At 48.8% G+C, this 18100-nt stretch overlaps 1 protein-coding gene across 2 annotated transcripts in view; it reads right to left on the bottom strand.

Annotated features, from left to right (window-relative positions):
• The window catches only part of IRAK3 (interleukin 1 receptor associated kinase 3), a 155006-nt gene extending 145306 nt beyond the window's left edge, over positions 1-9700 (bottom strand). For both annotated transcript variants that reach the window (XM_069629760.1, XM_069629761.1), the window contains exon 1: positions 9432-9700. In XM_069629760.1, coding sequence (XP_069485861.1) covers positions 9432-9555 — 124 coding nt within the window. In that variant the 5' untranslated portion in view covers positions 9556-9700. The remainder of the gene's footprint in view (positions 1-9431) is intronic.
• Positions 9701-18100: the final 8400 nt, after the last annotated feature.

The raw sequence follows: 18100 nt of genomic DNA, 5'->3' as shown, positions 1-18100 counted from the left end.
CGCCCACGATCAACAATTACACTCAAGATGGCACTCACACCCCGTAGGGACACATTACGCATTTGCACACTCAACGTCAAAGGCTTGAACTCTCCCACAAAACGGTCGATGGTGGCCAGGGAATTTAGAAGGTCGAATGTAGACATCTTGTTCCTTCAAGAAACGAGATATCGGAAGGGAGAGGAGAAAGCCATCCCATCACGTGATATCGGGCTCACCTACTGGAGCTCGGGTATACTCAAAAAGGCAGGGGTGGGAATTCTGGTTCGTAAATGCCTCCGAATGACAACCCTTGACATATGGACGGACAATGAGGGGAGGGCGATCACGGTTGTGGGCAATATAAGGGGCACGACGATTACTCTGGCCACACTCTATGCACCCAATCAAGGGCAAAATCGCTTTCTCCATAGAATCTCTGAAAAAGTCTTCAATATGGCTAAGGGATACACGGTCCTGGGCGGAGACTTTAACATATGGATGGATAGCTCTATTGACAGACAGACCAGGGCTGATGCTTTAGACCCTCCCAACACTCGAACTGAGGCTGAAATTAAGTCTACCCTTGATCTTTATGGCCTTGTAGACAGCTGGCGACATCTACACCCGTCGGAAAAAGGCTTTACCTTTCACTCCCTCCCCCACGACACACTCACACGCATCGATTATATCTTTCTCTCTAACGATCTTCTACGTGTACTGCAAGCTGCCACTATATACCCCTCCGCTTGGTCAGACCACGACATGGTCACAGTTGACATATCCTGGGGTGAGCTGTCGCCGCGCAACACAAAATGGAGGTGTAATGACTCCCTCTGGGCCGACCCGGTCTTTAGAGAGACCTTTGAGATAGAGATTGAGCAATTCTTTCCGACTAATGATACTGGGGAAGTAGGGAAGGTAGCTGTATGGGAAGCAGCCAAGGCTACTTGGAGGGGTATCCTTATAGGGGAGGGGGCCCGAAAGAAAAGGGAACGTACAATATTAGAAAGGGGCATCAGGGAGAAGCTTGCTGTGGCACAGAATCTGGCGCAGACCACCCCGGCTGATAGACCAAAGTACTTAGCTGAAACTAAGCAACTTAGAGAAGAATTGAGGATTCTTATTGCTGGCAAAACGGCCCAGACCTTGCAATACCTTAAACAGAAATACTATGAGAAGGGGGACAAGGCAGATGCTCTCTTGGCGGCCCGCCTCCGTGCGCAGAGAGCAGAGAGATGGGTCGACCAAATTGAGAGGAATGATGGCACCCTGATAGATACAACGGTCACATCCCCGAAGGACATACAGGAGGCATTTGCCTACTTCTATGAGGACCTATATATGTGTGACCCCCCTCCCCCTGTGGGGAGCGTGGATGCATATCTTGTGGGGGCGTGTCTCCCCGCCCTCACGGGCGCGGAGGCCGAATCTCTAGACGCTCCGGTCACTGGGGAAGAGGTGGAAAGTGCCATCAAGAGGCTGAAAATAGGGAAGGCCCCGGGGGAAGATGGATTTACACCGGGTTTCTATAAAGCATTCTCCACCCTCCTTGCACCCTTCCTAGCATCCTTGTTTAATCACATTCTTGACACTGGGCAGGCCCCTCCGTCCTTTTCTCGGGCCCTATTGGCTGTAATTCCCAAGGAAGGCCGAGACCCTAAACACTGTAGCTCTTATCGGCCCATCTCACTTCTTAACATCGACGCCAAGGTGTATGCTAGGGTCATCGCGGCTCGGCTCGAAACATATCTCCCTAGACTGGTGCACTCTGACCAGGTTGGCTTTGTTCTAGGCAGGCAGGGCGCAGATACCATGCGAAAAACACTCCACTTATTATACGAGGCACAGGGAATGGAGGGGGACCCATTGCTCTTATCACTTGATGCTGAGAAAGCTTTTGATAGGGTGTCCTGGGACTTTCTAGAAAGAGTATTGGTCTCATATGGGTTGGGATCCAGACTCTGCCGTGCCATTAGAGCATTGTATGCCTCCCCTACGACATCGGTGGCGGTGAATGGGGGATACTCACGTTGGTTCCCCCTTGAAAGAGGTACGAGACAAGGCTGTCCACTGTCGGCGATATTGTTCGTCATGTCCCTTGAACCGCTGGCGCAGAAACTAAGAAATGACGGTAGAGTCAAGGGCATCACGGTGGGAGAAAGAGAGTACAAACTGGGGCTATATGCGGATGACATCTTGCTTCATTTGACCGACCCCTTGGCCTCAATCCCAGCTGCGCTTGAAATAATTGAGGAATACGGCGCGCTGGCCGGCCTAAAAATCAATACGGAGAAATCAGTCCTCCTCCCGATTGATAAGAGTAGAGATTCTGAGATCGCACGCTTTGCCCCGTTGGGAGTCCAAGTCAGCCTCACTACCCTCCGTTACTTGGGCGTTAATGTTACCCGTGACTTCGATTCCCTATATGGTGCTAACTTCCCCCCACTGCTACTTGCCTTACAGAAAGATAGCCAACGGTGGTCTAAACTCACAATCTCCTGGATGGGTCGTTTAAATGCCATAAAGATGGTCTTTCTCCCCAAGATATTATATTTGTTCCAGATGCTCCCCGTTAGGTTGCCCCCGGAATATTTCGTAGATGTGCGAAAAATGTTTTTGTCCTTCTTGTGGCAGGGCCAAAGACCCAGAATCCCAAGACCCTTACTCCAGCTCCGCAAAGACAACGCGGGAGTAGGCCTCCCGGACATGGAAACATACTACAGGGCGGCGCAACTTAGAGTCCTTGTCCCACACTTTAGGCAACGCTCGGAACCCCAGTGGATAGCCTTAGATAATTACCACCTTCGTCCCTTTATTGTGCCTGAATGGTTATGGGTCCCCAGATCCCAGTTACGTGAAAGTGTTAGATCTCACCCTATCCTAGGTACATTATGGGCTATTTGGAGACCAGGCAAGAAAATGGTTGGAGTCACGACGTGGCCATCCCCCCTGGGTCACCTTTGGTCTCCAGGGATCCGTGACGCCATACCGGAACCGGGAAGCTACGAAACATGGTACCAGGCGGGGCTGGAAAGAGCAGGCCAATTATGGCGTGGGGGAACCTTCGTAACTATACAAGAGCTCCAGGAAGCGCTTGGCATAGGAGCACTCTCGGTCTTCCTCTATCTGAGACTCAAAGGGGTGATGACAAGGCCTGTATGGAAAGACCAGCTGCAGAGGGACCTTACCCCTTTTGAGGCGATCCTTGATCGATGTACAGGCTCCAGTGGTCTGATCAGTGCTATGTATTCGGCCATGATCGAGACTGACATCTCCCCTTCTTTGGTGCTCAAGGGCAGATGGGAGGCGGATATGGGCAGACAGATCTCCGAAAAGCTGTGGCTACACATCTGCAGACGCACTGCGAAGTCCTCAATATCCTGCCAATACAAATTGCATGCTATAAAACTTTTGTATAGATGGCAGTATGACCCGATCAGGCTCGCCAAAATGTACCAAGGTGTTAGTCCATACTGTTGGAGGGGTTGTGGGGAGCGGGCTGGCTACTGGCATATGTGGTGGGGGTGTACCATGGTCCAGACTTACTGGTCGGAGGTTCTTAGCTGGATCAGGGACCTGGATGATGAAGAGAGGGTGAAGCAACCAATGTTTGTCCTCTTCGGTCTGATCGAAACAGGAGACGACGTTGTGAAAGCGCCTAGGATGGTACAGGGCCTCCTGATGGCTGCGCGAGCTTGCCTCACCATGGTTTGGAAGCGGCCCAAGCTCCCTAGTAAAACCGAATGGCTTGGGGTGGCACAGAATCTCTACAGAATGGACTGCCTGACCGCTACGTTACGCGGAGATCGTACTAATGTTGAAAGTGCCTGGTCTGAGTTTAGAGCCAAGCATGCCCCGTAAAGACAAAGTGTGCAATACATTGTTGTGATTTGTGCCAATAATAGTAACAAATGAAGATTTTTGTTGTGGCGGCTCTCTGAGTTGCGTTATGTGTAATGGTCGGTCATCATACTCATATTCGAAGTTCTCTGGTGTTGTCTCGCTGTGCAAGGAGGTTTCCCAACCATTTATTTGGAGATATTAGAGAAGGGGGGGGAGGGGGGAGGGGGAGGGGTGCGACTGGGCGTTGTTGTTCTTGTTCACTATACTGTTCACTTTTCAGGAAATACTGTACAGGATTTATGTTGATGATACTTCTCTCTTGTGCTCTTTCTACTTATACACTGAAATTTCTTCATCGCAATGTAAGTGAATGTTCAACTTGTATAAACTCAATAAACTTTGAATTTAAAAAAAAAAAAAAGAGGACCCGGGCCAAAGAAGGGGCTGGGAGTTATATCCCTGTGAAGACGAACCAGGCCAAAAAAAAGGGCTGAGAGCTATATCCCAGCGAAGAGGACATGTGGTAAAGAAGGGGCTGGGAGTTATATCCCCGCGAAGAGGACATGTGGTAAAGAAGGGGCTGGGAGCTATATCCCTGCGAAGCGGACCCCTAGCAACTAAGGGGGAAGAGGACCTGTGACAAAGAAGGGGCTGGGAGTTATATCCCTGCAAAGAGGACCCGGTAAAAAGAAGGGGCTGGGACTATATCCCCGAGAAGAGGATTCCAGGGAAAAGAAGGGGCTGGGAACTACCCTGTGAAGAGGACCCGGGGCAAAGAAGGGGCTGGGAGCTATATCCCTGCAAAGAGGATCTGGGATAAAAAAAAGGGGCTGGGAGCTATATCCCTACCAAGAGGACCTAGGGTAAAGAAGGGGAAGAGGACCCGGGCCAAAAAGGGTCTGGGAGCTATATCCCTGTGACCATGACCTGAAACAAGAAGGGGCTGGACTTTATATCTATGAATGGGACGTGATTCAATACAGTGCTGGGAGCTATATCCCTGTGACCATGACCTGAACCAAGAAGGGGCTGGGCTTTATATCTATGAGTGGGACGTGATTCAATACAGTGCTGGGAGCTATATCCCTGTGACCATGACCTGAACCAAGAAGGGGCTGGGCTTTATATCTATGAGTGGGACGTGATTCAATACAGTGCTGGGAGCTATATCCCTGTGACCATGACCTGAACCAAGAAGGGGCTGGGCTTTATATCTATGAGTGGGACGTGATTCAATACAGTGCTGGGAGCTATATCCCTGTGACCATGACCTGAACCAAGAAGGGGCTGGTCTTTATATCTATGAATGGGACGTGATCCAATACAGTGCTTGTAGCTATATCCCTGTGACTGTGAATTGACCCAAGAAGGGGCTTGGAGCTATAACCCTACCAAGAGGACCTGGGGTAAAGAAGGGGAAGGGGACCCGGGCCAAAAAGGGTCTGGGAGTTATATCCCTGTGACCATGACCTGAACCAAGAAGGGGCTGGACTTTATATCTATGAATGGGACGTGATCCAATACAGTGCTCGTAGCTATATCCCTGTGACTGTGAATTGACCCAAGAAGGGGCTGGGAGCTATAACCCTATCAGGGCTTGCAAACACTCCCCACCTACTTGTATAGTTCAAGAGATTTACGAACGGTCGATTACCATTTGCATGGTGCTAGTCCTTTATGGAGAGTTCAAGGATGTATGAAATGTTTGTTTTGTATTAAATGCAAACAAACGTTCTTTGCAGTGAACGGCAAATGTTTCACTGTGTGCGGCTGGCCTCTGGGGGCCAGCACTGTAAATGCACTTACGGTGAAAAACACCTATTAACAGAAATCACTTGTAATTCTTTTACCTCATAATGGGGCAAGTAGGTAAACTAAGGTCTAGTAATATTTTTACGAATTTGTGAGGACTGCCTATGACTGTAACCTGGCCCAAGATGGGGCTGGGTGCTATATCCCTGTGACTGTGACCTGATCCTAGATGGGGCTGGGTGCTATATCCCTGTGACTGTGACCTGATCCTAGATGGGGCTGGGTGCTATATCCCTGTGACCCAATACTAGATGGGGATGGGTGCTATATCCCTGTGACTGTAACCTAATCCAGGATGAGGTTGGGTGCTTTATCGTTGTGACTGTAACCTGATCCAAGGTGGGGCTGGGCGCTATATCCCTGTGACCCAATCCTAGATGGGGCTGGGTGCTATATCCCTGTGACTGTAACCTGATCCAAGATGGGGCTGGGTGCTATATCCATGTGACCCAATCCTAGATGGGGCTTGGTGCTATATCCCTGTGACCCAATCCTAGATGGGGCTGGGTGCTATATCCCTGTGACCCAATCCTAGATGGGGATGGGTGCTATATCCCTGTGACTGTAACCTGATCCAGGATGGGGTTGGGTGCTTCATCCCTGTGACTGTAACCTGATCCAAGGTGGGGCTGGGTGCTATATCCCTGTGACCCAATCCTAGATGGGGCTGGGTGCTATATCCCTGTGACTGTAACCTGATCCGGGATGGGGTTGGGTGCTTTCTGCCTGTGACTGTAATCTGATCCAAGATGGGGCTGAGTGCTATATCCATGTGACCCAATCCTAGATGGGGCTGGGTGCTATATCCATGTGACTGTAACCTGATCCAGGATGTGGTTGGGTGCTGTATCCCTGTGACTGTAACCTGATCCAAGATGGGGCTGGGTGCTATATCCCTGTGACTGTGACCTGATCCTAGATGGGACTGGGTACTATATCCCCGTGACTGTGACCTGATCCTAGATGGGGCTGGGTGCTATATCCCTGTGACTGTAACCTGATCCAGGATGGGGTTGGGTGCTATATCCCTGTGACTGTAACGTGATCCAAGATGGGGTTAGGTGATATTGGGTGCTATATTCCTGTGACTGTCACCTGATCCAAGATGGGGCTAAGTGCTATATCCCTGTGACCTGATCGCAGATGGGGTTGGGTGCTATATCCCTATGACTGTGACCTGATCCTAGATGGGGCTGGGTGCTATATCCCTGTGACTGTGTCCTGATCCTAGATGGGCTGGGTGCTATATACATGTGACTATAACCTGACCCAGGATGGGGTTGGGTGCTTTATCCCTGTGACTGTAACCTGATCCAAGGTGGGGCTGGGTGCTATATCCCTGTGACTGTGACCTGACCCAAGATGGGGCTGGGTGCTATATCCCTGTGACTGTAACCTGATCCAGGATGGGGTTGGGTGCTTTATCCCTGTGACTGTACCCTGATTCAAGATTGGGCTGGGTGCTATATCCCTGTGACTGTGACCTGACCCAAGATGGGGCTGGGTGCTATATCTCTGTGACCTGATCCTAGATGGGGCTGGGTGCTGTATCCCTGTAACTGTGACCTGATCCTAGATGGGGCTGGGTGCTATATACCTGTGACCCAATCCTAGATGGGGCTGGGTGCTATATCCCTGTGATTGTAACCTGACCTAAAATGGGGCTGGGTGCTATATCCCTGTTACTGTGACCTGTTCGCAGATGAGGCTGGGTTCTATATCCCTGTGACTGTAACCTGACCCAAGATGGGGCTGGGTGCTATACCCTGTGACTGTGACCTGATCCTAGATGGGGCTGGGTGCAATATCCCTGTGACTGTGACCTGATCCTAGATGGGGCTGGGTGCTATATCCCTGTGACTGTAACCTGATCCAAGATGGGGTTGGGTGCTATATCCCTGTGACTGTTATCTGATCCAAGATGGGGTTGGGTGCTAAAACCCTGTGACTCTCACCTGCTCCAAGATGGGGCTGGGTGCTATATCCCTGTGACCTGATCGCAGATGGGCTTGGGTTTATATCCCTGTGACTGTGACCTGATCCAAGATGGGGATGGGTGCTATATCCCTGTGACGGTGACCTGAATCAAGATGGGGCTGGATGCTATATCCCTGTGACCTGATTGCAGATGCGGTTGGGTGCTATATCCCTATGACTGTGACCTGATCCAAGATGGGGCTGGGTGCTATATCCCTGTGACTGTGACCTGATCGCAGATGGGGCTGGGTGCTATAAGCCTGTGACTGTGACCCACCCAAGTTAGAGGTCCCGAGACGAAGGCAAGGGCCTCTAGAAAGGGAAACAGTCTCCCAGGGCACAATAGAGCTTGATGGTAAGGGCCCCAACACTATTACAGCTTGTGCTGGGGAATAAAAGGAATCCTTGCCTGGTGCTCCTTGTGACAGAGCTAGTCCATGTCGCCTTTCCCAGTCAGCACACATCACAGAGAGAAACTGTAAATGCAGCCCTTGTAGGTGGTTACAGGGTCCATTCCAAACTTGCTGATTGGCTACAGGGCTGCAAGCAGTGAAAAGAAGAAAGGAAACACATAGAATGCAGGCCTCTACTGGGGGTTAGAGCCCCGCTTTCTGGGTGCCTATAGAGAAGAAAGTATGCTCTAATTCAGCAGTATGTACTCATTCTGGGGTCTGCAACAGGTGCCAACGGCCAGGGGCCCAAGTTATAGGCCTGAGCGAAGCAAGATCCTGAACGTTGGGCCCTGGGGAGGTTACCTCCCAGTGAAGCCACCAGAACGCATGCTTTTTGCGATGAGCACCAGAACCACCATCACTGTGCTAAGAGCAATCCATTTGTCTGGAACTCGTTTCTGCCAATTCTGCCCCTATCTAGCAAGGCTAGCACGAAAATAGTGGAGCCCCCCTTCCATTTCCAGGGCGCCCGGTGAGGTCATGAGAGACGGGGCCCAGTTCAGCACCCTCGAGTAAGGTAAGTGGGGGCTGGCAGACAGGCGCAGGATGAGACGGGGTGGGTAGCAGTAGGGCAAATGGGTCCATTACTCGGGTTGCTACAAACCTGGGCTTGGATCGTGAGTTTCAGCGTGGTTTGGAGCAATCTGATTGGTGGGCGCAGCCACTGAGGGTGCACACTGTAAATAAAAGTAATGTGTACCTTTACACCATGAGTCACCAAGCTACATTTGAGGGTCAAACGCTTCCATGTAATAATGTCCCTGCAAAAATGTCGCCTTATAAAAAAGTCGCTGTTTTTTGCAGCGACATATTACATTTAACATGCAGGGCACATCCCCGCAAACCTTGTTTTTTTGGGGGTTTTTTCTAAATGGGAGCAGGGGACATCCCCGCAACCCGGGCTTTTCCAAGCGGCATTATGTATGGGGACATTATTACCCGATACCAGTCCAACCTGTGTTTTTACTGCACAGGAATGGATTGTTTAGTTCTTGACCTTCTACAGGTGCATGTACACACCTGTCTATAAACATACGTACTGCTTCATTATCTTACTATGCTTTTGTACTGCTCCAAATCACCATGTATTAATTTCAAAGTGCCAAAGCCTTGTCCAAGGCGTATTGTGCCCCCACCTCGGAAATACATGAGCAAGAGTGAAGCAAGGTGCTGGGAAAGCAGTAAACGAGTTTGTAGACATAGGAGATGGTGGGAAGCACATGGCAGCCTTGCAGCCCAGCTAGCACAGGCCTGTCCTCAGACAGAGAAAGGTGATTGGGGAATGAGTTCAATATTTCAGTCTTATTCTGATAACGTGAGGCTTGCCCTGCTGTGGTAGTTGCATTCTTTCTCGGAGATACTCACCCAGTCCCCGCCACCCCAGCTCTCCATCGCAGGAGTCCATGAGCTCACAGAAGGGCTCCATGATGGTGGGGGGAACGCTGAAGAGGCAAGTAGAGGCGCCCAACGGTGGGCTCACTTCAGCCATTATCCAAGACTTTACTTGACAGGTGAAACTCAGCAACAGGGCAACCTCCTCAGGACACGAAGCACCACTGCAGCCTCCTCGGGCACAGTACCTAGGTCTCCTGCAGCCTTCTCACACACAGCTTCCTGCTCCCGTGCAGCCTTCTAAGGAAAACGAGCACAGTGCAGCCTTCTCCGGACAGCCAGTACAGCCTTCTTCAGCGAGACCAAAAGCACCAGTGCAGCGTGCTCAGGCAAAGCTCCCAGCACGTGTGCAGACTCAAGACACACAGAACCAGTGCAGCTGTCTGGGTCAGGCTCCCTGGCAGCAATGCAGCCTCCTCAGACAGACCCGCCCAGCATCAGTGCAGTCGCCTTAGAAACAGTTCCGAGCAGCGATACAGCCTTCTAAGGACACCCCAGCACCAGTGCAGATCACTCAGGACACCCAAGCACCAGTGCGAACTCCTCAAAGTAGTTCCCAGCACCAATACAGCCTACTCAGGACACCCCAGCACCAGTGCAGACCACTCAGGACACCCAGGCACCAGTGCGGTCTCCTCAAAGTAGTTCCCAGCACCAACACAGCCTTCTCAGGACACCCCAGCACCAGTGCAGCCTTCACATTCAAGAGCCTGCAGCACCTAGTGCCAGGGCAGTCTTTCCTCGCAGGGAATACAGCTTTCTCCGGGCACTCAGAACCGGTGCAGTGGTTTTGCTCAAGGCACCCAACACCAGTACAGGCTTTTCTCTCAGGGTCTCCAGCTCCACGGGTGCTGTCTCGGGACACCAAGCACCTGTGTGTGTGTGGAGTCTTTTCTCTCTGGACTCTCAGCAGCAGTGCAGCCTCCTCAGACAGAGATTCCAACAGCAGTGCAGCTTTCTCGGGACAGCGAGCACAGCCGCCACTCTCCACCCGACAGCACACCCAGGGCGCACCTAGCACACCCAGCACGGCTGCCACGGCCTACTCTAGCGTGCACTGCGCCCCCATCGCCGGGGGCGCAGTGTGTCAGTCGGTTCCTGGAAGGATGTGTTCCTACGAAGGAGGAATTTCCGACGCTCGCCCGCAGCCACTGAGCTGGAGCGTTTCTCAAGCGTGGAAACCATAACATTGCAACACCGCCGGCGATGCGCACCGTGCACGTCAGGGGGAAGGGGCGAGGCTGCGAAGTGACGAGAGGACGCCATCTCGCTGACACTTCCGATATGGAAACAATTTAAAGGAGGGTCCCACAAAGGCCGGGGTGGGTGGCAGAGTTTGGAGGAGGGGCAGAGCTGGCAGTTGAACTCTGCTGGAACTGAAAGCGAATGTTTAAAATAATAGTTTTAAAATGCTTTAATTTATTTCATGCTGCTTCTTTCCATACTCCACACTGTACATTCATTCCACATTAAATCACTTCCGTGACTGTGGTGCACCCAAAACACCGTTGGTAATGCGTGATTTTTAGTACATTAAGGGATACAAAGACAGCTCTACAGTAGAAGGCTACCAGGGTAGCTCAGCAGGTTGAGAGCCGGTTGCTGACATGTTATATATTATAAAACTGGTTGATAATCCTATGGCGCTCATTACCAGTGTGGCGGTCCGGAATTAAGGGCTTACATGCCAACCCTCCCGATTTAGGAGGGAGACTCACGATTTTTCTGTTAAAAATAATGCTATTTTTAACTGTCTCCCGCCTAAAATCATTATAACCCCAATGCAGTCTTATGGGAAAACTGCATTCTCCCGATTTATGTTGTGACATCTCACTCTCACCGGCTCCACAATGTTGGCATGTCTTTAAGGGTGCCGGTAGCAACGTACCAGCACCCAATCCGTACTGCCACACTTCAACTTTGCCGAAAGGGCCTGCCGGACGCAGCATCACATGCCCGCAGAGTTTTCAAGAAAGCACCGTCGTTAGCAATGGTGCCGGTGCTTCCGTCTCCCCAATCCAATGGAGTCCTATGTGACTTGTAATGTCCCAGTGGCAGCGGGATATCAGGCACCGGTAAAGTGTTGCGAGTCGGGCAGCAACCCGTCAGAAGCCTGGCAGGGTTACCGCCAGACTCGTAATGAGGCCCCATGACTTTTTGCAATTCCTTATAAAAGACCAGCGCTATAAAATGTGTTTGGTCAGGTCTTGGGTTGGGCTGGCTGCTTGCCTTTATTCAGGGCAGAGGTGGGGGTATAGGTGGGGGTATTTCTGTCCCTTGAGTGAAAATCACAAGTTGGCATACATAAACCCACAGTTTAATTTCCTAATAGCTGCTGCCAGCACAACCGAAGCACGTATTTGTGATTAAGCAGTATGTCAAGCATATAACATCTTTATAAATATAACCTGTGATAAAATACAAAGGAAGGGGCACAAAAATTACAGGGTATTTGTGTGGTAGACCGTCAAAAAAAGAAACACATTTCAAAGAAAACTAGTGAATGCAAGTTTAAGCAGCAGTTTGGAAATGACTTTTTTTCCCTATTAAAGTGTAAGATGCACATCTGGAAACCAATAGTGTGCCTAGCATGTAGAAAACCTACTTTTAACAGTGATGGCCCCTACCCCAGTGATAGTCATGGCCTATTGATTCCCGTGGTGTCCCTTTCAGGCCTGAAGAAAGAAACAGGCTAAACAAATAGGGCCTGCAAATGCACGTCTGACTGCTGGGGAAAAGAGCACAGAGCAGATTAGATCACTGAGTCCCCAGCTTTCCTCGGTAAAGCCTTGTCAGGGCTGAGGCAGGCCGGGTCGAAGATCCGGGAGACATCTGATGCCGGATCTCGGACCACAAGAGCCCGCTCATTGACCTGGGCAGAGGCTGGAGGGTGGCGAGTCTGGCTGCTGTACCAGGGAGTGGGGGGGAGGTGGAGGGGCGAGGCTTTATCCTACACTGCGCCACACACAGAGATTGGTGCATTCTCCCAGATTCAAGGAAATTGAAGACTTCCCGTGGAAAACAGAGGAGGTAAAACTCAGGAGGTGGGAGGGGTGCATCACAGGGAAGAGATAAACAGTAGAAAGTAGGCCGAGAGAGGGGGGGGGGGGAGTTCTCTCAGAGAAGTTCAGTGAACTAAGAGCCTGTCACAGCATCTGCATCAACCTGTCGTTCGACTTCATCATTGCAAGTCCAATACAAGTACCATTCACCTGAGTATAATACCACCTATTATTACAGAGTTTAGAAGCGCTTAGAAGCAGGGGAATGTGGCATAGAAACGTGACATTGATAGTACTATCTTTACCATTGCCCCCCTCAGCCCTTTCGCTCCGCTTTTGCAGCCCACCCTTTCTGTAACCTACTTCTCTACCTCTCTCATCATTTCACCAATAACCTCTCCCTCTACTTTTCATTTCATTTCGTCATTTGTATAGCGCCTTTCACCATAAGTATGGTCCCAACGCACTTTGAACACCCTCGTAAGGATCGAAATCCAGAGTATGAGAAAAATAGGAGGTGCTAATATGCGTGTGTGCATATAGCCATTAAAGGTTACGGGGGATGGTCAAGTCCCGGCTAGCCCTCCCCTAGCACCTCTTCCCAGGGTAGGAGAGGAGACGGAACAAGAAGGTGCGCAGCTCCAGAAACACCCAGGTTAGACTAGCCCAGATAACATAAAAATCTTTTCCCACTACTGAGCTTTCGCCCACAAGCAGCCAGGCTTCAGGAAACCCGTTTTTTTGAGAGGGGACGCGGGGAGGAATAAATAAATAAATCAAAATTGGTGAGACTTTGGGCCAGATTGTCAAAACGTTTTTGGCACACGTGATGGGATGAGAAGAGCGTGCCCAATCTCAGAGGGCATCTGAATGAGGACATTTGCGCAAATTGGGGCATTTATTTATTTATTCATTCATTTTTGTATAGCGTGCAACAGCCCAAGGGCATCGTGGCATTTCTGGGTATTTAAAAGCGTATCTTGAATTCACAAACGGGATGGGCTTTTAAGGCTCACCCCCTAGAAACCTCGGACCTACATTCAGAAATACCACAATTTTCACATAGAGCATTCTCAATCCCCTGTGGTATTATCACTAATTTATTTACATTAGCGAATTATGTTTCCATAGGCCTCTTTTGCTGATTCATGTACGCTCAGCAAGAACTATTGTATTATATTCCACTCAGAAACCACACACACACACTGAGTGGAATCACGCACACAGTTATTTATAATCACTAAGTCTTATTTTTAGACAATCTATTCTTTCTGTTGTTTTATCTACATGGGAAAAATGACAAATGCACTACCTAAAAATCTTCCCCGTATCACAAGTGCTATTCCAGATGCACTAAGAAAAGAGAAAAACAAAAACACTACAGGTCTGCTTTTATGTAATTTTGTGTATTATAAACAGTTGCATTTCAAAACACCATCTTACTCTTTTGTTTTACAGAAACAAACAGAAAAATGTACAGCAGCAGAACGATATTCACTTTGCATCATCTGTAACAAAAAGAGAAAAAAAGAAAACATGCAGCAAAAGAACAATATTCACTTTGCAACATTACAGCGTGTCAATTAAACACAGGGGGTTCCCTATTTCTATCCTTCCTGCCTGAGAAACATTTCATCCGTGCGGCATGCCCTCAATTTACTTTATAATTACCAGCTATTTGTAGCTCCCTGGCACGCGAAATCCCTTGGCTTGCCGCCTCCGAGAAATGACCCAGAGGTTGCCCTCGTAAACTTGCAATTTGAAAGGCACAGCGAAAACACACAGTTTTCAAGCAGGTGCCAAGTGAGACCAGAAATGCCCAGTCTCTGAAGGTCAGCAGCCCAGCTGAAACGAACTCCTCACAGCACCTCAGCCAAAGCGATCTCTTCACAGCAGCTCAGCAAAAGCGATCTCTTCACAGCAGCTCAGCAAAAGCGATCTGACTTAATTCTGTCAGAGCTCGTCCAGCAAAACTCTGTTGCTTACGCAGTCTGTCTGCAGATATACTTCCTTCCAATCATATTAGCAGAAAGAGCATTAGGTTGCCACCCCTGTGTCACAAACAATGGGATCTTCATACCGTAATAACTGTTTCTGTTTGATTTCCTGTTGCCTTTCCTTCCTTCACATTTCAGCACAGCCAGAGAAAATCAGAGAAAAATGCACGTTTAACTGAATCTCAGAACAGGTCTTTCCTGCCTCTTTTTCCACATGCAGAGCACATTATAATGTTATTTAGTTAGTACTAGTGTTAGTATTTGTTAATTAAGTCAGTCAATTAGACAGCTAAAGTGGTCTCCTGTGAATGAGGCATTTCAAGTAAGAGAAAAAAATATACATATATATTCTGGTGCTTTTAAATTTGCAACCTGTCTCCATTTGCATACTCATATGTTACACTGACGACATATGGCTGGCTATATGTGTGCCACATTATAGCAATAATGTGATCCCATGCAGTGGCGCTGTACTCCAAAACACAATACATTATACTACAGACCCCAATTTCCATTACATTACAAATGTTTTCTTTTGCTGAATAACTATCGCAGACATATTTCAAATATAAAATGGTGGGCATTCATAGGCTCTTTGCTTTTATGCAAATTACCAGACTTGCGCTCCTTGAACAGCTACAGTGTTGCATGATCTGGGTTGGGGGTCCCGCCTCAGCCCTGCCCTTATATCCCCCCTCTGCCCACAGAGGGTGTTTCCCAGAGTACATTTTTCCCATATCCAGCACTGCCTCTACCTCTTTCATCCTTCCACCTCATTTCATTCCACCCATATTCGATTCTTGCACCATCTCTTCAGTATAACGCTCCCTCTACTATTTATTGTGCAAGATGCACCCCCTGACTCCTCTCTCCACTGTTTCATTCTTCCACTGTCGTCCTCTCAGCCGACCTCTTTCTCTGTCCCGTATCTATAACTCCAAAACACTGTATCTGGTCATTGCATCGACAACCAAACCGTCGAATGCCATACCATTGGAAAAAAAAAGCATTTAAAAAAAAGCATCTAATGCATTTTTTTTAAATGGTAAAGGGTTTAGTTTAATAAAAATGGGGTTTAAATGTTAAAAAAAGGGAGGTTGGGGAGGAACCACCCCACTAAAAAAAAAATGTTCAAAAAAATGCATTAAATGCTTTTTTTATGCATTTTTTTTCAATGGTATAGCATTCAACGGTTTGGCTGTCGCTGCACTGACTATGAACCCTCCAACACTCACCTCTCGCTTTGTCGTTCTTTGCTTGTCCTTTCTAAAAGACCAAGTCTCCTCTGCTCCTTTCTCCCACCTGCATCCTGTGGAGGAAAATTGGGAAATTAAAATTGTATGTACTACCCGTGCCTGGTACTGCAGTATTATTGTGACTAGGCCCTGTAACCTGCCATGTTTAAACAATGTTTCTTCCTTATGCGAGGAAGATACTGTAGGATTTACTGCGCATGTCTTTGCAATGAAAGCCTCTCGTCTAACTTGCTTTCTCATCTCTCGCTTCTGACTTGTTTGCCTTTTGTCATCGGCAAGCAGGATCTAAACTCTTGCTTTCTTAAGAAAAGGGGCACAGGGGAGCGGAAGTCATCACATCGCTAATGCTCTCGTTTGTCTCAAAGTGTATGGGAATCTTTAAGGAGTGTAAGCACATTGACAAAATGAGTTACAATAGGGTGACCTCACTAATAACACTGGCTTACATGAAAGAGTGCAGCTAGTGTTAAAGGCTAATATAATGAGGATTTGTTCGTTGCTAGCAGGATGAATTTAGTGTTCAACCGTGATCTGTTGCGACCACCCCTTACAATGGAAATTATGAGCCCTGGTGGGTATGAAGGCCGGGGGTTCGGAGGGAACGGGACATTTGGAATTATGTGTCTCGTGTTACTGTTGGGCTCGGGCTGTCACTGCCTTCTACTAGTAAATGCTTTCACCAATCCACCTGAGTTGTGAGTGATCCTTTTCCTCGTTCTGTGACCCGGATTCCTGCTGCTCTGTGACCAGGTCCAGGGGCCTGCGGGCACGCTTCCCTGTGTGCCCAAGAAAGATGATTTTGAGGGTTGAACTGGTCAGGGCGCCGTAGGCCCAGGAAGGGCGGCCAGAGCAGGCGCGGAAGCAAGAGCAAACCGGAAAATCAGGGATTGGTGAACACAGGTAATCGTGCCAAAGTACTCCCATATCTGGTATGGTGGGGCCTGAAATGGGGGGGGGTAGATGTTTGTCTCTGGAATCTAGAAAAACAAAATTGAAAAATCTGGAAGCTGGTATGATTACCCAAGGATACAGTACCCTGCCTATAGAACTGGTTATCTGAATAAGGAAATGGAAAAAGTGGTTGGCCACAGCAGTTTAAAAGCAGCGCTTCCATGCTCCCTATGGAATTAAAGAGAACATGAGACCGCTGTAATGGTCAGAGTAGTGTAGGATTGATCAGGGATTAGGGTGAATGCGTTCTGTATGAGAGCAAAGTTAAATATTTTGGATGAAAGCCCTATGACTGTCTTTTCTCAACACATATCCCATCACTGGAAACCCTAAATGTGCAACTTAGGTTGCCATCCCACTTTTATTTCACAGTCTCCTCTATCCTAGTACGAGAGCTGTAACAGGCTGTCTTTCCACCGATTATGTGTCTTGCCTTTGTCTCTTACCTAGTTTTGTCTCTGAAAAGCTGAATACCGATCTGCATTGTCGGTAGCGCAGTGCAACGTTCATTCATCAGCAGGTTTTTTTTACAGAGATTTTAGCCGGCGATCTTTGGCTGAAAAAACTCATTAAAAAAATTTGGGGGTGGGTAAAGGGATGTAAGAGGTGGGTGGTGTGGGGAATAGGTAGTACAAAACTTGGAAGAGGGGTTTGGGGGAACTCCCACAAATAAAACACTTCAATTCGTTTTTTCGGCCAAACATCGGTGGCAAAAAAATTTGCACAAAAAAACCCTGACGATGGAATGACATAGAACCGTGTTGCGCAACGAGGGATATTAGCTGCAAACCAGCAGTTATCTGAATCGAACCAACAAGCACAAGAGTTTCGGAAATTTCAGTAAAGGGGAGGAGCAGAGGCAGGGTCTGATACATGAGCCTCTGGTGAGATGCGGCAGAGCAGTTAAGCTAATAAGCCATGCCCACGCTACCAGCTATAGGGCTCAATAGCATCCCGATGCAGACCGAGTAAGCTATGGCATGTCTTACCCCTGAGAGAATGGGTTCACGGCAGTCTAGACAAGTGCTGCTTCCTCCTAAAGAGAGTCCAGCACACTTCATGTTTACTCACTATTTGCCTTTTTCCAACAACTAGACCGCTGCATTGGTCCCCCGGTCCTTGTGATCTTCATTACTCTGTTGTTCTTTCTCGTGTCAGCGGTTAAGGGACCATATCCTGAAGTGGATACTGAGCCTCATGGGAAGTGATCCTAACTACTCCCTGACTCTTTCTCATCCCACTTGTCAATGTAATATCCTAATGGGAGTTTGGGGAGCAATAACAGTAGATCTAATAGGAGGTTGGGGAAGAGTGTAACAATATGCCATTAAGGCATGGGGGACAGAGGAAACATCTCTGGAAGGGAATGGGGGGCATGTCGTTTTTCCCAATGATGCCATCTGTTCTCCCTGAAGGTCACCTGCCCCCAGGTGGTC

Source organism: Ambystoma mexicanum, chromosome 12 (assembly GCF_040938575.1).
Source record: "Ambystoma mexicanum isolate Mex_15411 chromosome 12, UKY_AmexF1_1, whole genome shotgun sequence".
Classification (NCBI taxonomy): Eukaryota; Metazoa; Chordata; class Amphibia; order Caudata; family Ambystomatidae; genus Ambystoma; species Ambystoma mexicanum.
Note: the sequence above shows the minus strand (reverse complement) of the source record. Positions and strands in the feature narration are given on the sequence as shown.